At 38.0% G+C, this 22500-nt stretch overlaps 2 protein-coding genes and 1 non-coding gene across 4 annotated transcripts in view; 1 reads left to right on the plus strand and 2 right to left on the minus strand.

Moving 5' to 3' along the window:
• The window catches only part of LOC109846361 (cytochrome P450 85A1-like), a 25406-nt gene extending 17194 nt beyond the window's left edge, over window positions 1-8212 (plus strand). Inside the window, exons 6-8 of the mRNA XM_020415585.1 lie at window positions 7464-7542; window positions 7922-8028; window positions 8129-8212. Of these exons, the coding sequence (XP_020271174.1) occupies window positions 7464-7542; window positions 7922-8028; window positions 8129-8212 (270 nt within the window). The remainder of the gene's footprint in view (window positions 1-7463; window positions 7543-7921; window positions 8029-8128) is intronic.
• On the minus strand, window positions 12220-12291 carry TRNAD-GUC. The gene has a single exon. It is a non-coding gene; the product is annotated as a tRNA-Asp (tRNA).
• On the minus strand, window positions 12582-21121 carry LOC109844538 (probable tRNA (guanine(26)-N(2))-dimethyltransferase 2). 2 transcript variants are annotated; one of them, XM_020413610.1, is made up of 13 exons: window positions 20292-20684; window positions 20051-20217; window positions 19671-19967; window positions 19426-19513; window positions 19214-19335; window positions 18234-18373; window positions 18085-18157; window positions 17889-17977; window positions 16239-16344; window positions 15906-16118; window positions 14953-15147; window positions 14788-14865; window positions 12582-13031 (listed from the first exon to the last, which is right to left on the minus strand). In XM_020413610.1, exons 2-13 carry the CDS (start codon window positions 20096-20098, stop codon window positions 12741-12743), a joined length of 1740 nt encoding a protein of 579 aa, XP_020269199.1. In that variant the 5' UTR covers window positions 20099-20217; window positions 20292-20684; the 3' UTR covers window positions 12582-12740. The 2 variants fall into 2 exon arrangements, with proteins under 2 accessions (XP_020269199.1, XP_020269198.1); XM_020413609.1 differs by lacking the exons at window positions 20051-20217; window positions 20292-20684 and adding an exon at window positions 20775-21121.

The raw sequence follows: 22500 nt of genomic DNA on the forward strand, positions 1-22500 counted from the left end.
GACCTGCAGATTGGCGGGTCGGATTTGAGTGACCTGCATTTTTCGATCTTTTCGGCCGCCGTCTTGTACTTTGGCCTCCAAACTTTGTGCAGTTTTGGTGGCTTCTTTTCCACTTCTTCCCTCTGCAATCTTTTGACCTCTTGCGCAAGAATTCGCGCGCGTGCAAGTAGTACGCAACGCTTTTTGATCCTCTCTTCAAGAGTTAAACGGGTCCTTTTGACTTGTATCCATTCACTTGTTGGTGATTTAGAGGAGAGGGCATTTGTCCGCTGTTGGGGCGCTTGACGTTGCCTAATTTTTAGATCCGTCTCGTAACGGATCCCGTCAATTGATTCCAAAGCCCTAGCGAGTTGGCGCGCAAGGCGTTGGCGCTGTCTTTGGCGAGCTCTCTTCGATAAAATGGACGTGCTTTCTGTACTCAACTCCTTGATTGAGGAGGAGTTCAGATCTGCAGATCCGGACTCATTGGAGACCGGAAGGGCGTTGTAAGGTTCAGCTAGCGCAACAACGGGGGCGTTGATCTTCCTTCGCTTGCGAGAGGCGGAGGATCTGGAGGAGGAGGACGACAGATATTCCTCGAACTTCAGTTGGTCGAACTCGTATTCGACCACTTCTTCAACCGGGATGCAGATCCGAGGTTGCGACACGACAGCTCCGGAAGCGAAGCTGTTGCCTCCCACTGTGGTCGCCAGTTTGTTTGCGTCGAAAGTTAATGTATTCATTGCGGTATTCATTACAACTTCAATCGTTACAATGAAAACAAAAAAAGATTGTCTTTTTATAAGACTTTTACACAATGAAAATAAAAAGTTACAACTCTCGTCAAAACAAACGCAGAGATCGTTTATCGGTCTTCTGCTTGCGTGGGATCTTTGCCTGTGCCGGGGTTTATCCGTGGACCGCCTTTGATCTGGATCCGGTTGATGAAAAATTCGGCAGAGCTTCGTCTTCACCGAGGAAGTATTTGATTTGAAGCGCTGAGATCGACCAAGCGAAATCAGGGCTCTTCTCGAGATTAAGACCAAGCCTAATCTCAAGGGACGGACGGGAACGGGCATCGGATCTCTCGAACTCTCCTTCTTTATGCCGAAGAACTCGCCAAGATCTGTCAACCCTTGCTGAAATTCGTGCTCCTTTGACTTCACAATCCGGCAGCACCTCCACGTCTTGATAATAACTCCGCCCCTCAGAAATGAGCACCCGAACTCGTATTTATAAGCTTCAGAAGCGGTTATTTGGATGAGAACAAGTGATTTCTCGCCAAGATCTGTCAACCCTCGCTAAAATTCGTGCTCCTTTGACTCCACAATCCGGCAGCACCTCCTCCTCTTGATAATCAATCGCCCCCCAGAAATGAGCACCCGAGCTCGTATTTATAAGCTTCAGAAGCGTTTATTTGGATGAGAACAAGTGATTTGGCTCTATCTTCAGCTAATAACTGATTAGCCATGCTAAGGGATGATATCAAGTCAGTTTGGATGCTCAGGAACGACCAAATCCCGAGAAAAACCGTTAAAAACCGTTAAAAACCGAACTGGGGTCGAAACAGCGCGCGCAGGAAAAATCCGACCCGCGGTTACTGTAGCGCGGGTCTTGAGATATCTGCGGTATTTTGGTCATAACTCTTTCGTACGATCTCCGATTAGGCTGATTCAAGATGCGTCGGAAAAGCTAACGAAGAGATCTACAACTTTTATGTTTTGAGATTTTTCAGATTCAAATCGCAGCATAGTCAACTTTTATGTTTTGAGATTTTTCAGATTCAAATCGCAGCATAGTCAAAACTTTACTTCTTTGTGCGGTCAAATCACTGTAGCAAAATTCCGACCCGCGGTTACTGTAGCAAAATTCCGACCCGCTACTGTAGCATAATTCCGACTCGCTACTATAACAGATTTTCCGACCTGCTACTGTAGCAGAATTCCGACCCGCTACTGTAGCAGAATTCCGACCCACGGGTACTGTAACAGCCTTAACTCACTCATCCGACCTCGGAATGAGGCGATTCAAGATGCGTTGGAAAGCCGACGAGGAGATCTACAGGCTCCCATAATTGAATCATATGTGGAATAAATAAGACACGAGGGGTGATCCGCCTTTTGTAAATGACGTGGGGCTCCCGATCTGCTCTCGTTTCCGTTATTCCGAAGTTCCGTTGCTTCGTATGACCCGTCCACTCACTTCATGTGTTTGTCATTGTCAACGAGCTCCTGCGACTCTAATAGCGATGTTTATCATCTTCTCTCTGTCTCGAGTTGTGTACGGACACCCATAGGTATTTTTAGACGCCTACATTGTTGTGGTTGAAGAGTATGCTGGTAGAGCTGAAGCTGGATCAAGGAGCAAAGATGAAACTATGGTGTGATAACAAGTCAGCCATCTGTATCTCCAATAACCCAGTGCAGCATGATAGAACCAAACACATCGAGATCGATAGGTTCTTCATCAAAGAGAAGTTGGACAGTAGACTACTGGAGTTAAGTCATGTTTCAACTAAAGACCAGATAGCAGATTATCTAACTAAGGGACTTAGCTCAGTAGATATGATTAGAGGATGTGATAATATGGGCTTAGTGGATATCTTTCGCCCATCTTGAGGAAGAGTGTTGACATATTAGTATAGTTAAGGGGCTTATTTGTAAGATGTGTTTTGTAGGGCTTATATAAGCCCATGTTATCTTATCAATGAGATTAGGGTTTCAATTCCACAATGACAATTTTAAGAATAACTCTTAACGAGTTTAAGAACTCAGTGCGAGTTTGAAACTCTATGAAAGAGTTGAACTGAGAAAAGAAAATTAATCCTTTTTAATTAGACCGAAAATAATCCACAAGCCAATAAAAGCTCCCAGAATGGATCTTGATGATGCTCCAGTCCCTCCAAGATTCGAAGGTGCTCTAAGAGATAATTGTCGATCTCAATTCTCCAGAAATCCCCTCCAAAGAACCGGGTTCCAATTAAGCTAAAATTTTAGCTATTTATAGGAGATTAAGGGGTGTAATCGCCCCTTAATTTGCTCCTTAATGAGGATTTATAGGGTGTAACCTCCCCCCATTAAGTGAAAAAACGATTTTGAAACCGTTTAGGTTCTGTTTGAACCAGTCAAACGCACAATTCGCGTTTTGGAATGAACTCTGTGTCTTGATCCTGGGATGCAGAGTTAGGTTATGTGTTTTGGGCTGAAAATGCAGCAATAAAAGCTACGTTTGGATCTAGAACACGGTGATGAACCCTGCATTTTGGGCTGAAAACACAACAATGAAAGTTGCGTTTAGATCTGGAACGTAGTGATGAACCCTGCATTTTGGGCTAAAAACGCAGCAATGAAAGCTGCGTTTGGATCTGGAATGTAGCGATGAACCCTGCGTTTTGTTGTTAGGATGCAGAGATAAACTCTGCATTTTTACTCTGGAACATAGAGGCGAGCCTCAGGCGAGCTTGGCGAGCTTCAAGCTAAGTCTAATGTTCATGCGAAGTCCAGTCTTGCAGACGGACTTCAGAACATAACTTGTTGCGAAGAACAGGTCATAACTTTTAAACCATAAATCGGAATTGGACGAATTATATATGAAAATCGACTATCTCAACGAGGCAGAGCCGACCAAACCTACCCGAAGGGTTGGGGTTGCTCCCGTCTGTTAGACCCTAGAGGGGGGTGATTAGGGGTATTATGCTAATCTAATCCCTATTTTATGCCAATTAAAATTATATTGATTAGTTTGTTCTTGCAAGAGATATATGAGATAGATATGAACAAGAATAAGCACAAGTAAAAAAATACGCTAAGCAAACATAAACACACGATATGTTTACGAGGTTCGGTCCCCACGACCTACGTCCCCGCTCCTCACCTCGAGGAGATCTCCACTATCATAATCTGGTTTGGAATCCGAAACTTCTACACACTCGGTTTACAAGTTTACCGAAAACTCTCACACAACAAATACTATGCAATCACACTTTACACACTAAGTGTAGGATTCTAGCCCGTGTCCTCCTCCTCAAGTGCTCGGATACAACCTCTTCCTAGGTTTGTCAACCGACGCCACTCCTATTGGATTCGACCCCGTCTCACGCCTCATACTTCTCTCGGTATACAAGTGTATTACAAGTGATACTCACAATAAGGGTTTAAATACAATGATTTGTTCTCGATAGTAAATAAGAACACAATGAAGCTCACTCTCACTAAATCACACACCATTACCCAATAATATATTGTATGGAAATATTATAAGCTCAATACAGTATGTGTGATAAAAGTGAAATGAAAATATGTAACTAAAATAATATAGCTAAGATATGAAAATGAAATAACAAGCTATATGAAAATGAGTTTAGAAAACTTCTCAATAAACAGGAAGAACTGTAGAATGATGAGGATAAGATCCTCAGTTAAGAACTGTAGAATGATGAGGATAAGATCCTCAGTTGGAATTGAAAGCCTCTTCTTGCTGTAGAAAACTTTTTTTAAAACAGACCAACAAAACTAGCTTAACCACTTGCTAATCTTTTGATAAAACTCACTGTAAACAAAACTCCTAGATGCTTTTGAAAGAGGAAGGTACTGGGGTATTTATACCCACTCAAGATATCAGCCAAAATCACATTGAAAAGACCAAAATAACCCCAGAGAATTAAATCAGAAAATAGCCGTTGCAACACAACAGTCAATTCGGCGGTTGACCGTGAAAATATGGCGGTCGACCGCGAAGAGTTAAAAGCAAGAGAAGTGTTCTGAAAAGGTAGCGGTCGACCGCGACGCCGAAAGTCTCTGGATGTGCTACGGTCGACCGCCATACGATTGCGAGTGAGTAGAGAGAAAGAAAAATGGGATTTTGAACTGCAGGCGGGATAGTACCGTGTGTGGGTGTCGACCACAAACTGACACAGAGATTTTTACAGGTTTTTGACTGACTTTAAAAACAATAAAAACTATTAAAATCAATTCCAAAAATAGTCAAACTTTGGAAAAGTTTCTAAAGATAAACATAAACATGTTTTGGAAAAGGAATTTTAAAATACAAGATTTCATTTTGTTGACAAATCACTGTTTGTGAAAATCTGTACATAAAACCTGTTTTTCGTGAATAACAGAAATGAACTGATGATTTGTAAACTTGTGTATATATATACATGCATACATATAATATATATATATATATATATATTATATATATATCATATATATATATATAATATATAATATATATATATAATATAATAAATATATATTATATATATATATATATATATAATATATATATATATATATTATGAAGTATAAGAGAGATGTAAACATGAAATAAAAACTATTGTAATAAAGTTTGATAAAAAGTTATTTGTATGATAGAAAAAGTCAAACTTGTGTTGTGTTTACATATTGAGCTTAAATATAGTCATACGATATATGTAAGTAAACTTCTCTTATACGTAGGAGAAAGCGTACACATGAACTTGAATCTTTAACTCTTGATCGCCATGTGTTAAATTCCTGTAAAGAGAAAAAACAAACCATAAAAAAAGAAAATAGATTAGCTATAAATTGTTTGACAAAACCATCGGGCCAACACCGTCCGTTTCGCCAAATTCCTTACGGTTTGAGAGATATCTGTGTTTTGATTTGAAGAAACCATCAATTTGTAGTCTCTTTTGTTAGAGCGTTGCAAAGATCGTCATCTTATAACCTTTGTCTTGGCTCCTTAAAAATATGAGTGTCATCAGATTATAACTCCCGATGTTGATTGTGAAGGCTGTTGACTTAGGGTTTTTATCGGTTGTTGTGAAGGTTGTCAGATTGTAACCTTCATCGATCTACATAAAAAATTTCAAATTGTAACCTTCTGAAAGTCGTTAAATTGTAACTTCTATCATCGGTGTTTGATGAGGATTAGTTATCTCCAGTAATTTTTAGACGACCTACAATGAACTACGGGCAGTTTGATCCCATTATGAGAGGGGGTACTTAGGCAACCACATTGGTGCAGCCAAATTTAGTGAGACGACACAGTGGTGCTCATGTTTGGTGTCGACTAGGTTTTGGGAAATCTTCTTCGAGGTGGAGAATTGAAGAAACGACGAAAAAGAACAGAAAATTTGAAGTACACAGGATTGGCTACGAGTATGTCGACCGACGCATAGGCCCGATCGACCGACAGACTGTTGGTTTACAGGGTTTGAAATCCTGTTCTGGTCGGTCGTTCGACCGTTCGACCGAACGAGTTCGACCGTTCGACCGAAAACGTGCACATTACAGGGTTAAATTTGTCTTTCTGGCCGGTCGACCGTAGGTCTATGTCCGATCGACCCCGAAGCAGTTATGGGCCAGATTTGGTTTTCCTGGTTGGTTTTGGATTGGGTGTTTGATATACATACAAACACGTTTCTAGGGTTTCAATAGGAGAGAATTAGCAGTCTTTTGAGAACTTTGGAGGGAGATATTGTGAGGGAGTTGAGAGCTTTGGTTAGAGTTATATTTGAGTGATTTTGTGAGTTGTAATCCTTTGTATTTCTCCTCCATATAGTGAAATCTTCTCATCCTCTCCCCGTGGACGTAGGCAATTGCCGAACCACGTAATCTCTGTGTTTAGTTTGATTTGTATCGTGTTTTGGTGAATTGCACTTGTATTTGATTTGGTTTTCTTCTCTCATCGCTCGTGGACTCGTTTAGTTGTCAAGCACGCTTCGGCACGACACGCAACAGGAGGGTATAATGCCCTTAAAATAAGGGTTTAATGAAACATGCCCAATTACAAAAATATAATGTATACGTGTCTTACAAAAGTTATAGAAATAAAAAAACATTTGTTCCTCTTGGAGATTACGGGTAAGAATCCCGCTCTAAAAATTAAAAAAAAAATCAATATCCACAATAAAGATAAGATAGTCAAATTACTTGTTCATTGTCAAGAAATTTCTTGTCCATTATTAACAAATTACTTTGCATTTTCAGGCAAGGAAGAAAATTATATGTATGTTGACAGAGATTATTGAAGAAAGAAGAGCTTCTTCGAGCTTGCATCATGACATGCTTGATTGCCTATTGCAGCCTGAGGAAGGATCAAAAGCAAAACTGACGAATGATCAGATCATCGATGTGATCATTGCTCTGATTTATTCAAGTTATGAAACTGTTTCCACGACATCGATGATGGCTGTCAAGTACCTCCATGATCACCCAAAAATCCTTGAAGATCTCAGGGTATGAATTGAGTGTTGTGATTAATTTCTTTTCTATTTTTATGACTAGTTTAAGTTTGATTAGCAACCGATTACTGACTGCAGAATGAACATTTAGAAATCAGAAAAGGGAAGTTACCTGGGGATGCACTTAACTCTAACGACTACAAGTCCATGAACTTCACTCGTGCAGTAAGCAGATGAACTGACCTTTCATCTGTTAGGAAATGGTTTGCAAGGTTAAAAGCTAATGGATTTTTAATGGATTTTCTATATGCTGTAGGTGATTTTAGAAACGTTGAGAATGGCTTCAATTGTTAAGGGAGTTTTGAGGAAAACAACTGAAGATATAGAAATAAGAGGTTGGTTCCCATAGCTTATAGTAGAAAAGTAACTGTACGTGATTATCTAAATTTCTTACTTATGAAATGATTTCAGTTGTTAAAGATTTTCTTTCAAGAAGATTAAGTACGAATGAAAGAACCAACTATGACTTGATTGTCATTGAGGCTTCCACTATGTTTTCTTTGATTACTACAATATACTTCCGCGCTAAGATTTCACTCTACACAATTGCCTCATTATTAGCAAATTTGATGCTTTTTTCCTTCTAAATTCTGAGTTTTATAATCTAAAAAAAATCCTCAAGTACCTACTAACTGAAGAGAAACATTCAGTTATTTTACTCCCTTCAAACAAGAACTAATACTTAGCACAAACTCTAATAATGCTTTCTACCAGGATTTGTGATTCCCAAAGGGTGGAAAATCATTTTGTATATGGGGGAGATGAACTATGACCCATGTCTATACCATGAACCTCTAACCTTCAATCCAAGGAGATGGATGGTAAGTTTCGCATGAGCTAGACGCACAAAATAGCAGTTTCTGCTTTTTTTTTTTTTTTTCCACTCTCGGGTTCTTGATTGCATAATTTCACCAAATGCAGGATGAGAACTTGGAGGCACATCAACTGTTCTTTGGGGGAGGAAGCATTTGGGTTGAACAAGAGATCAAAAAAGGAAATAAATAAAGATTTTACACCGAATACAGTTTCTGCTGTAATTCTTATGGAATCTAAACATAAAATTATACTGAGCCAGCATTGTAAGACGACAGATACTCCATACAAAACGAAGTGGTGCGCTTCATTTTATGATCAACATCTCTGTAGAAACGGCGAAAATGGCGACGAAGAACAGGAAAAACGAACCAAGCAAACTTTTGGATGCAGTCCGGTCGACCAGAAACGTGCACGCTACAGGGTGTTATTTTGGCTTTCTGTCCGGTCGACCGCGATACTAGGTCGGTCGACCGCGAACCCTGTTCGCTCGACCGCTAGGCTAAGTCCGGCCGACCGAAACCATGTAATCGTTAAGCTGAGTTTTCAGCCTTCTGGTCGATCGACCGGACTATATGTGCGGTCGACCGGATCGCGTTTTTGGGCCTAGATCCAGTTTCCTGATTGGTTTGGGTTTACCGTTCATATAAATAGAAACATTGTTGTTTCTAGGGTGAATAAAAAGGACGACTTTGAGCATCTTTTGAGAGAGATTTGTGCATCCTTTGAGGGAGAATTTGTGAGAGATTTTGAGAGCTTTGTTTGAGGGTTTTTGGTGAGATTATAAACCCTATTTGTATTATATTTACCTCTAATAGTAAAAACTTTCTCCTACTTGCCCCGTGGACGTAGACAACTTGCCAAACCACGTAAAATTCGTTTGTCTTGCTGGTGGTGATTGTGTTTTACTTATTGGTTGTGATCTATCTCGTTCTTGTTAGTGGTATCAGAGATTAGGGTTTGGCTTGGGGCTCGTTTGGAGGATTCTCTGAAGGATTCTTATTTGAAGAGTTAGATCATCAACATGGGTAAAGCAAGCACATCGAGATCGTCCCTTTCGAAGGCGATACAGAGTCTGAGCTTCAATAATACAAAGATTGATGTTCTGAAGTTCGATGGTAAGATTAATTTCGGTTTGTGGAGGTGTCAGATGATGGATGCGTTGAATACCTAGAACTTAGAGTAGACTCTTGAATTACAAGAGAAACCCGATGATATGGAGGATAAGGTTTGGATGAAGTTGAATAGTAGAGCATGAGGAGTTATTCGGTCAATGCTTGACGTTGGATTTGATTTATGATGTGATGAACGAGACATCAGTGAAGAGATTATGGGGAACACTCAATGAGAAGTATCTTACGAAGAGCATTGAGAAACGACTTCACTTGAAGAAGAGATTTTAACAATTCAAGATATAAAGAGGGGAGTTTCTATTAGAGAGCATGTCAATAACTTTACAAAGTTGCTTTCGGATATGGCCAATGTGGACATCATGGTTGAGGATGAAGATAAGGCGATGTTGCTATTGTGTTCGTTGCTGGAGGATGATTATGGTGCATTCGTTCTCACTATGATCAATGGAAGAACTACTGTTACAAGAAGGTGACCTCGGTATTGGTGAACTATGAGTTGAGGAAGAGTGATGGCGAACCCTCCGAAAAGGCATCGAGAGATGCATTAGGAGTTCGAGGCGGTAGTCCAAACCGCTGCCAATTTAACGCTCAAAGTTGAAGAATAGAGGTGGCCATAAGATTGTTAGTAGAAATCAATGTGTCTTTTGTAAAAAAAAAAAAAAGGGACATTGAAAGAATGAATGCCCAAAGATGAAGGATAAACCCGGGAAGAACAAGGGGAAAGTTGTACAAGCTTTAGAGGTGAATGTTGCCAAGGCTGGTGGCGACAATTCAGATTCAGATTCTTCGGGCTACTCGTACCCTACACTACCGTTAGTTTTTTTATGTCGACTCTACGGAGTGGATGTTGGATTCGGGAGCTACATATCACATTTGCCCTATGATGGATTGGTTCTCCAGCTTTGAGGAGTTGGAAAGAAGGATGTCGTGCTTATGGGTAATAATTATGTATACCATATTAGTGGTATTGGTACAGTCTGAATCAGGATGTGTGACGGAGTGACTAGGGAGCTGAAGGAAGTGAGGTTCGTTCCACAGTTGACGAAGAACATCATTTTTCTTAGGATTTTGGAGGCAGCAGACTATCGTGTGATATTAGAGAATGTCACTTTGAAGGTCACAAAAGGGTCTATGGTGGTGATGCGAGGTGTCGGGGAAAATAACCTATACTATTTGAAGGGCAAGACAGTTACAGGGGATCTGACAACTTCTATCATTACAGAGGAGGATACTACCAGCTTATGACATATGAGATTGGGACATATTGGTAATAAGTCCCTGCAGACATTGGCTAAACATGGGCTATTGACAAGTGCAAAGACCTGCAAGATGGAGCTGTGTGAGCATTGTGTACTTAGGAAGAAGACTAAAGTGAAATTCGGCACCACAATTCATAACACCCAAGGTATATTGGATTATATTCACACAGATATTTAAGGCCCTTCCAAGTGCACATCACTTAGTGGGGCCAACTATTTTGTCACTTCCATTGATGATTATTCCAGGAGAAATTGAGTATATACCATGAAGCATAAACATGAGGTCCTGGATATATTCGTTGAGTGGAAGAAGAAAATGGAGCTGCAGACAGGTAGAAAAGTGAAGACGCTTCGTGTAGATAATGATGGAGAGTATAAGAGTGGTCAATTTTTATAGTTTTGCTGAGATCACGGCATTAGCCGATACTTCACAGTTCGAGAGACACCGTAAAAAAACGGGGTGGCTGAGAGATTGAACAGTACATTGCTGGAGAATGTGCAATGTATGATGTCACAGAGTGGATTGTCGAGATCCTTTTTGGACCGAAACGTTGGTTTATACGAGCCATCTCGTGAATAGGTTGCCGTGCACTGCGATACAGGGGAAGACTCCTATGGAGCTATGGTCTGGTTTGGTGGCTAGTGATTATGAGTTATTTTGGATATTCGGGTGTCCAGCTTATTATCATGTCAATGATGAAAAATTAAATATGAGGGCGAGGAAAGCAGTCTTTGTGGGCTTTAGAGAAGGAGTTAAATGCTTCAAATTGTGGGATCCGCAAGATAAGAAGATAGTCATTAGTAGAGATGTCACGTTTGATGAGGCATACATGATGAGGCCTCAAGTCCCTCAGCAGGTGGAGGAAGACCAAACTAGTAGGATATCGCAGCAAGTGGAGGATGATATGACTTCACCGACTCCAGATAGCATTGTATCCATTGAGGCTCCTATAGAAATGACACTGGGAGGAGATGGGATGACAGACGGGCATTTGGAGGATGCAGTGGATGGTGAGACTCAGGAGCAGGGTCATGTTCAGGAGTCGATTGTAGCAAATAGACCTAGAATGGTGATTCGTCGGCCAGCAAGATACAAAGATGTGTTGATTGCATATGCTTTATCAGTGGAGGTCGTTGATGATTTGGTTCCTTCTACATATAAGGAGACAGAGTATAACTCTAATTCGATCAGGTTGAGGGAAGCTATGGAGGAGGAGATGCACTCTCTTCAGAAGAACGACACTTGGAAACTTTGGTTGAGGGTTAGTTTGTGAGTTTTGTGAGATTGTAACCCTTTGTACTCTCCTTGATTTAGTGGAATCTCCTCATCCTCTCCCCGTGAACATAGGTAAATTGTCGAACTATGTATATCTCTGTGTTTGTGATTGATTTGTCGTATTTTAGTTTTGGATTGTGCTCGTGTGTGATTGGTTATTCTTTTCTCGTGCTTACGACTTGTTTGGTGAGCGAGCACGCTTCCCTATAGACGCGCGACAAGTGGTATCAGAACACAACACTTTGCATAAATGTCTAGTTGAACATATTCCTAGCGAGGCCGATGAGATATTTTGAGCAATTTGCTCAGAGTGATTTAACAAAAACCAAACTTTCCTCAGCTTGCTCAAAATGATGTTGCTCTGTCTGTTGAATTTTGTCGAGAATTATTTATAACCTTTTTATATCACAGTATTCTTCACTGAATAATGTTAGCACCTTTACCGGACCAAAGGGTTGCTTTCTTTTTTATTTTTATCCCCCAAGACGGATAAATTACAAAATAAAACAACAGGGGAAAAAACAAATTTAGCGCCGTTGCCGGGGATCGAACCGGGGTCACCCGCGTGACAGGCGGGAATACTCACCACTATACTACAACGACTTCGCCGTTGAAACTAAACAACATGACTAAAAGAAGAAGGTAAGCAAAGTAAATAGCAACAAAAATTGTCCATGATTAATCCCATTCAGAGCTTCATCTAATCATGTCATATATCTACTAAACAGAAGAAAACAACTTCTTCTCGTCACCGATTATGGTCTGGGGTTTCTAGGGCCCTAAATAGCAACGGGTCAATTTAAAAAAACAAAAATCAAATTATGACTACATGTGCATTGTGCCTCCGTAGATTATTTGTTAGTAACGATTCAGAAACGACGACGTCAACTGCCTTTCACAAAAACAAAATCACTTGAGAATTTTTTATTAATCCCTAAACAATTAACACTCGTCTAACAAATAAATTAGACTCGCTCGCGCAGCACTCATATAGCAGAAAAGTTAAAGAACCTCAAACTAATAATACACTTTTCATGTTGAAGATTAGTCTCTTAATCATCCCCAGTCTTTTGACGCTTTGTATCAGGTCCTTCGCCTCCTTCATGGCTTATGTTTTCGTTCCCATCGGTTTCCTCTGCAACAATTTCTGCACTTCCCTTGCCCTGTCCATGGCTGTTAGTCCCGTTTAGAGCCTCAGCACCCAACAATGAGACATGCTTGCTTGTTATTCGCCTCCCAGCCCTGACCTTTGGACCCCAATGCCTCTCGGGGTTTGGAAGGAACCTTGCCACTTTCTTCGCTTGTGCCTTGCTGAGGGAAGAGACGGCTCTTGAAAAATTTGCCTATAACGATAAAAAAAGAGCCGCCTTAGAAAATTATGTTTTCGTAAGAAAAAGTATGCAAAATATGACAGGTAACAACAACAGCATTCAAAAAGTTTTATCCCAAACTTTTGGTGGATCGACAATATGATTCCCACTCGTTCACTCAATATAGGTAAGGACTATATCGTCCATTAAGCTAATCACTATCAAGTCCTATCTCTAGTCTTGGCTCTACTAGTTATCTAAGCTTCATTAGACTTGTGGGATCGGCCAGATTTGTTTCAGACCAGTGGCTACATCATTGACGAATGATATGCACTTAGGCTATTGCTTGCCCAGATACTTGATTGGATCAACCTGGACAGAACACATTGTAAAGTCTATATATTAGCCAATGCCTATATGTACAAGACCAACATTATTTTCCTTTTGTTCGAGTCCTGTAGAAGTTGAATTGCCTGATGCAACATTTTATGCTAGCAAGATATCAATGATTTAGAACTTAGATTTGTAAGCCTGCCTGTATCGGACTCAACTTGAGATTATCAAGAGCCTGTTTGCATACAAGTAAAACATGCATAGAACATAATATGAGGTCTAGCTTCACGTTCCATTCATTAATTTTTAAAGATGCAGATCAAAATTATGTGTGGTGATATCCAGCTTTCAGATTGGGTCAAAGAATTAGGCCTCAATAGTTCACAGCATCAGCGTAGTTTAACCCTTCATGTGACATTGTACTTCCGAATCTATAGACAGTTTCTCACAAGAAAACAAGTATCCCAGTTTCTTGATTTCCGCGTCTCACAGAAGTGAGATCAAATATCTAGCCACTATAATACCAATACCACTGTGCATGGCTGGCATTGCAAATTGATCAGAAGCAAGGTTTTAAATGTCGGATGTCGGGTTCATGTTGGATGGCTGAAATCCATGTCAGATAGCGGAAATCGGGGATATATCGGGGGACATTAACTAAATATCGGATTGTTATATCGGGTAGTGCGCATATGTATAATATCATGTCCTATATGTAATCTAAGCATTCATAAATTCAATATAAGCATACTTTATAAATTCTATAGACTAAACATATAAAAAAGTAAATAATATAAGGATTTGAGTTCATAAATTCTTTCTATCGGGTTCATAAAGAAACCCTTAAACATGAGAACGGGTCAAACGGGTTTGGGTATTTATCACTAAACCCAAACCCGATAACAAAAAACAGATCTTAAAAAAAGTACCATATCGGCCGATTTTTCAAAGCTAAAAAATAGGCCGATATACCCGATATGACCCTGATATTTCCAATTTGGCTCTGAAAACCGACATACGAGTTGAAAACGTCTGTGTCGTGTCGGTCAAACCCTCAAACCGATATGTCGGCCAACATGTCGGCCGACATGTCGGCCAACATTTAAAACCTTCATCTGAAGAATACATGTGGACCCTTGTTCCGAAAGTTAATTCTAATTCCTTTTTAAGTTCTAAAATGTGTTGAAAAATTATTTACAAATTCCAACACTGCAAATTGAATTTCTTTTACATCCTAGAAATCTAAAGTTGAGACCAAATTACCCAAATGTTAGATATGAAAAATGTCAGAATTAGAATATCATCTCGAAATCATTTCAAATCTAGTTTCAATAAGAAAGCCAAAAACAATACTGAGCAGTGTGTGTACCACACACTACATTTTTGGCAAATCATATATATAGATAGTATTAGTGAGAAAATAAATATAAGAGCTGTGATGGAAGGATAAACTCACTTGAAGTGTTGGTTCTTTAGCAAGAATCACAGTTCCCGGCTGATCTGCTGGCTGCGGTTTCACTGGGTGATTCTTGACCTATTGTGGGAAACAACCACAGAAACAAATAAATTGGAAGTATACTGAAGATTCAAAAGTTACTAAGTAGCGGGGCTGTGCAAATACCCAGCAGCGCATAATGTCCCAAATGACATCCATTGGGGCATCAGATTTAAGGCCAAGTGGATTCACGTGGCTGCCTGAGATGCGGTATCCAGCATTAATTACTGCAGAACGGAACATAACAGCAGATGGGGAGGTACATTTCAGAGTGCCACACAAATTGTGGAGGCTGACAAAGAGAGGCACATCATGCAATTCCTACATAGTCATAAAACTCCACGCTTTAGCATTAGGTAAAATGATAAAACAAACCTCAAATGTTTCTAAAGGATGATCTTATACTGGAGAAAGGGGGAGATGCAAAAAATTAGTACAGCTTTTGTTTCACAAAAATGCAAAAATCAATCTTAATGATCATTTGATCAGAACCTTTTGTTATTTATACTCAAAAGGTTATCACAAAAGTAAAACCAGGGACAGAAATATTAGACTGATCTGACTAGTGTTAAGTGTAATACTGTTCTAAGGTTTTGATGGTACCAAACAAGGACATGGATCCTTTCCATTAACCACACTATAATTAATGCCCATCACAAGAAAATTAAGTTTGTAATAGTTTTAAGAATCATGGTCAAAATTTGAAATCATTGCGTACGACAGTACTACCCTAAAGAATATCTCCCTAATATGATGTAATATGACATTTTAGCAACAATTTTAAGTAGATAACTTTAAGAGATAAGTGATAGCACTATAGTACCTCAGATATTGTTGTTAGAACTGCAGAAATCCTCTCATACGCAGGATAATTTAACATTTAGAATAGAAAGTACCAAATCTTGATCATGCATGGGAGCAGACCATATGGGCCCACCCATGTTAATCATGGTCGAAATTTGAAATTATTGGATACGACAGTAGTACGCTAAAGAATATCTACCTAATATAATTAATAGGACATTTAACAACAATTTTGAGTAGATGAATTTAAGAGATAAGTGATAGCACTATAGTACCTCAGATATTGTTGTTAGAACTGCAGAAATTCTCTCATATGCAGGATACCTTTCCTTCATGGATTTAACATTTGCTAGAATAGAAAGTACCCAATCTTGATCATGCATGGGAGCAGACCATATGGGCCCACCCATGTTAAACTTTTTACCACAATCACCACACTCCTGAGAGACCACGGGACCAAAGCCTGGCAGATACCTCACGCTATTATTCTTGAATCATTAAAAAAAAGGAAAAAAAAACCTACATCAGTTGTCAAAAGCTTAACCTCCTAAACTTTTTTGGGGGAGAAAAAATAAGACGCCTGCAAGAGCCGAGAAAAGGATTCATACCTTAGTCACTGTCCTCCCAAGACTTTGCAGATGAAACGAATCACAACTAACACATTGATACACGTACGACAGTTTCAGGGGAGTATTCTTCATTGCACTTGCAGAACTGCATAGTAATCAATTGAACATATCATATATGTTGCTTGCTACTTTCACTATAATCTACATACAAACTTGGTTCACATGGTATGATTTCACGCATAGGAAGCATATCAAAGTAATCACATAGAAAATTGAAATCAATGGGTCATATTGATCAATTGAACATTTCGTACATGTTGCTTGCTACTTCCCCTTTAATCTATACACATTTGGTTCGCATGGTATGATCTTATGCAGAAGAAGAATTGAACTAGCCAAAGTAATCACATAGAGTTTTGGTCTCTATGGGATCTTGCAGGATAAGTCATAGGAATATCCAAACCACACACTAAGATGTCGCAAAAAATATAATACATTGATCTTCAAAGAGTTTAGTTCATTGTTTCAACAAATTTTGGTTCACATGGTATGATGCATAGTTTTAAAAAACCCGTTAAGAAACTCTTTATGTTGTGTATGTAACCTAACAAGCCTTAAATGTTACATAACCTTATGAAATAACTCGGACACATCATAACTCTACATTATTACAAATTTACAATAACATAAGTGTTATTTCAATATAACATACATTATTTCAATATAACATGTGTTATTTCAATATAAGTTCTAGAGACTTGAGACTTGAGAGTACATCCTTTCTCAAAACTTGAACTAGTAAAGTAATTACTTTCGAATTGTTTGTTAAACCACCATGTCTTGTTTTGATGACATCATTATGCGATCATGAAATTATAGTATGACCAATAAAACAAATATTCTTATGAATGAGCTATAAATTTATGATTATACATTTGGGTATTCGATTGTGATATTTCCTACAAAGTCCATATAGCTTGTATTAAATTAAAGAATTTTTATTAAAATATTTTTGTACTAAGAATCTATGATTTTGTTCCTAATTCTTAAAATTATTATGAACATATTTTATATATTTTAATTTAAATACTAAGAAAATATTTTGTCCCTAATTGAGATATTATGTTTGAAAATTTTGATGATTTTAATTATTAAAGTCATTATGAATACTTTGTATTCGTAAAATATGTAACCAATTAATAAACAAAATAACCTATGTTATGCCTTACGGGTTTTTTTTTCCTCTCTTTAACTCTTAACAGGAGGTAGAGTGTTATATTGTGCCTTATCGTTATTTTCAACATTGGTATGATGTTATGCATAACACACATTAATTAGGTTAGGCAAAGTAATCACATAGAGAGTTTTGAAATAAATGGGATCTTGCACGATAAGTAAGAGGAATATTCAAACCACACACCAAGAAGTCACAAAAAATTATGCATTGGCCTTCAAAGAGTTTAGTTCTTTGTTCCATTAAGTTTTCTTGGCATGACAAGTTCCCAAAAGACAATTAATGCAGATTTTCAAAATTTAAGATGATGGAAGCATTCCAGTGTCTTGGAAAACTTTAACACTGAACACCATTTGTGTATATATGCATGTGATACAATAATATTAGATAAAAACCACAAGAAAGGCACAAATGGGCAATATCCAAATAAACTCATGGAAGAAGAGGAAAAATACGTGTATATGCGAACAAAAACCCTGATGTAGAAATCCATCTGCACAGAGAGGACAGGAACAATGTAACGCTTGTAGCGGTTTGCATGGCTCTGCAGCAGACATATATGAAAAAGTCAGAGGCAGTGAATAACATAAATTAAACAAGGCAAAATTGTAAACAACCAACCAATGAAGGTTAATTCAGGTGTTGAATTACCTCAATGCAGGCAAGGAGAATCCTCAGAGCCATCTCATGGCAATATTTTCCTTTCAGAGGATAGGAGCCATACCTGATTTCCAAATGTAAAAGTTAGTAATTTGTAGCCCAACTTTTTGAAACCCCTGCCTAAAAGTACAAAATCTTACTTTGAATAGCAGACCTCCCCATTGCCCCCACATAGCACTGCCATATCAGTAGCTGTACACATTAGCATGCCTCCATCAGCAACCGATTGTACAGCTGAGTCCAAAAACACAGAAGGTGATCCATAGGGATCAAGATCCACCTGAAAGAGCAGAGTTCAAACAATTAGGAACTTTCCAATGAAGTCATATCAATACTGGTTACTGACAGCAAGAAAAAATAATAAAAGATATCAATATTGGTCTCTATTGCACTTCTTTACATTGTTCTTTCATAATGTGACTAGAACCAAGTAACAGACTAAAATCGCTGACCGTAAACAATTAACATCTAGAGCAAATAGTAAGAGGATAAAAGCTTTGTCTTAAAAAAACAAAAACATGTATGAGACTATATAAAACCAGTCATCACAAAATCAAAGAAAAGTTCAAGCAGACCAAGTTACTATTATTTCTTTCTCTTCCTTCATGTTGAGTTTTTCAATTTTTCTCTGTAAATGATTAGCTATAAATGTTTTTTTTAGTGAACATGTCACAGCAGATTACTCCTTAGATTGGCATGTTATCATTTAGATTTATTCTCATTCAACTAAAAATTGTGTGCATGTGTTCGGTAGACTATATTCAACTGAAAACAAAAGAAAAAAAAAGAAAAAAAGAAAACCATGCTATATATTTATTTAGTAACAAGGTGCATAGCTCCCCTCTTCCTATATGGGAGGTGGGGGGAGCTCCTCGTAACATGTTGATCACCTGGCTTGACATGCGTAGTTACCAAGAAATGATTTATCAACAGTTGAGCTACTTTCTAACAAGGATAAAGATAGATAAGTATAACTACACAGGTTGCACTAGCCTGAACTCAAGTGAGATGCAAGGTTCAGCAATATGCAGGTTGTACAATTTGCAGAGTAGAAACTAGAAACTGATGTATGTATTAATAGTGATTTTAACAAATTGTAAAGGGGAAAAAAAGTAATTACCACATCAAATTCCTTTTGATGAGTGAGCATGTGAACTCTAGCATCCGCAAGATGAGCTTCCACCTTTGAGCATGCCATAGAGCCATTGAATTTTATGTTTTTCTTGCAAGCTTCAATTGAAGCTGTAAAGAAACAAGTGATTTTACTCAGCCAGAAGAATTGTTAATAAGATATAGCAAACAACAATGAACTCCTTGAAAACTTTCAGGTACCTTTATCATTGTCCAGTGCTACAACCTGACCAATCCCGTCTACTTCTCGAGCATATCTCAATGCTCTTAACCCAGAAGCAGCCAAAGCCTACATAATTCGTGATAAGAATTCCAAGTCAAAGAAAAACATGTAAAGGACGATTTGAGGTCGAGAGGTAGGCTAAAATTCATGAACGTAAGTCCTTAGATAATACCTTACTTGAAGACAGGAAATACATTAAACCTAAGGTGGAAAAAACATTCACCTCAAGTACTTTCGGTGCTTTCGGTTCTCTCTGTCCTGCTGCTGAATCAGAATTTACTAGCTCATCATCGGTCTTGTCTTTTACACCCGTAGATTGGTTCGGCAGGATATCAGAGTCTCCATTTGATGCTTCACGTTGAGCAGAAATTCCATCCTCTGCTACAGCAGTAGCGGAAGATGTCGCCTCAGGCGCTTTATGATCTGATTTTACCTTTCTACTCAACTTCGCAGCATGCTCTTCCTTGCGCTTTTCAATAAACGTCCTCAGTACAGCAATGGACATGTCTCGGTTGTTAACCTGAAGGGATGCGCGAGAGGTTGATGTTATCCAGGAATATAACGAATGTTCGTCAGTAAACGGTAAGGCGTGTTCTAATTAACCTCAGTAACATAAGTAGATCCTTTAGCCAGCGTATATGACATATTCATCTAGCAGCAAATGGAAGGCGTGCAATTTTCTAGACATTTGCTTAAGAGTTTATGAGACATAAGTGTGGCCCCCCATCAAGATTCTCGGGCACCTTTGGACACTTAGCAATACCTAGACACTGTCATTATACCAGATTCATACATTTGTTTTACCAAATAATCGGTGCACAAGATTTGTAGCAAGAAATCAAACCTCGACTTTGCTCAAGTAAAGAAGTAATGATTCCAGAATTTTTCCAAGTTAGGGTTAAAGATTAATCTTTTCTTCTTCTTCTTCTTCTTCTTCTTCTTCTTTTCCACCGTGGTAGCAAAATTTCAAGTACGTACAACAACACCCATTTGAAACAGGTCATAGGAAAATTTACAGATTAAACCCGCTTCCGATGGTATTAGATCAATAGCGCGTTAAATTATAAATCTCGTCAAATATATAAGTCAAATAACATTGAGCATTGAAAACAACCATTAAAAAGGTAGATTTTTTCCCCTCCCCTGGTTAATAACCTCCCAAATTATCAAATAAATCGCTGGATGCTGTGCACGCATCAATTCAAAAACAAAAAAAAACAAAAAAAAAGATGCGATCTTTATCAATGAGCAACAGATAAAACCCCCGGAAACGGGAAAAAAAAGAAAAAAGAAAAAAGAAAACGAGGAATAAAATAGGAAAGCCGACCTGGGCCTTATTGAAGAAGACGGTATTGCTGGTGTGCATAAGAATCTCGGCTTCCCCTTCCTTGATAACCGTGTACCCCTTCAGCTTGTCTCCGACGTCCCCCATTTTCTCGAGATTTTTTGCTCGCTCGAAAAATAAGAAAATTATGTGCGCGTCTGTGCTGCGTGCGAGTGAATTAGGGTTTTCTCTGAGAGTTGGGAGCCCCGCTCTTACTATTATTCAATCGAGAAATCTTCTTTTATTTTTTATTTTTTTCATATCATATATGGCAAAAAAAAAATAGAATAATTGAAAAATAAGTGTGAGAAAGAGAGGGGCGGCGCGGCCTCGCAACCGTTTAAACCCTAGCTAGTAGCCTTTCCCGATTCAGGGGGGCGCGTCTCAGCAGCGAGTTTCGGATTCGGGTTTGGATGGTGCTTGGACTCATTAATACTTACCGATCCGTATCCAAAACTGGTTTCTTTGAACCCCTAACCCTTTTTTCTCCCAACGGAACGAAAAGCTGTTATTGGGCTTTCTATGGTCCAGTTGAATACACAGTTTTCCATAGGAAGCCCAGGTAAAAGTAATAAGACCTTGTAAGGAATGAGGCCCAATAAAATCGTAGTGCAAAATGTATAATAAAATCAACATGCGTAAGCGTCTGAAATTTCCTTCATCAAAAGGAGGGAGTTTAGCAAACACGCATAGGGACAAGAATACCCTTGACACCATTAGTTATTATATTATTATCATATCCTATCCCAATTAACTTTGATCAATAGGAATAAGGCTTCAGTTATCCTAGCCTATTTTAATTAATATGTATATAAGATCGGATTTAATTTACGTATGTTAAAAATAAAAAATCTCAGGATTTTACAAAATTTATATTTACTACTGAAAACAGGTAAAGATTTAAAATGTTGACAGTATGAATATTTGAATTTGGAATCTAACAAGTTAAAAAATAGAACTCTTTATCTTATCATTTGTTTCTTTATATCTAAATTTTAAAAATAAGACTTTAACAATCTAAAGATTAGATAATATTTTAACTCCTATGTTATTTTCATAATTAAGGAGACAAATATCGACATGAGTGACCAGGCTAGAAAATATACAAAATCCATAGAATTTGCATAACTCGTAGAAACACCCAAAAGACATAATTTAAAGATTTTATAAAATCAACCTACGAAATTATTAGATTGGCTAAAAGACATTTATAAATTGTATATTCAGTGTCGAAGCCCAATAGACTTCAAAATATTAAAAAATTTGTAGAAAAATCCTAAACTTTAAAAAATCTGTAGAAAAATCAAGGTTTACAAACTTTGTACAAAAATCTAAAAGAATTATTTACATTATAAATTATCTTAATTAATAGAAATATCTTTATCATTATTTCATTGTGATCATATTCTAGTTAATTAAATTATCATTATTAAGACACAAGCTATAAATAGTTTTTCAATCTCCAGGTTCAACTATTTCTCAAGAAATTAAAAATTAGAAAATCTTATAACTTAAAATTTTATTTACTATAGATAACATACAAAAATTTAAATTTTACACCATCTAATGATTTAAAATTTGTACCTATTTAGTAAAAAAATAGAACTCTTTATCTTAACATCAATTACTTTGTATTCAAATTTGAAAACAAATATAAAGATAATTCGATGACATCATAAAATATTTTCGCCTCCTAAATTATCTTCATAATTAAGAAGACAATTATTAT

This window comes from Asparagus officinalis, chromosome 6 (genome assembly GCF_001876935.1).
Source record: "Asparagus officinalis chromosome 6, Aspof.V1, whole genome shotgun sequence".
Lineage (NCBI taxonomy): Eukaryota > Viridiplantae > Streptophyta > Magnoliopsida > Asparagales > Asparagaceae > Asparagus > Asparagus officinalis.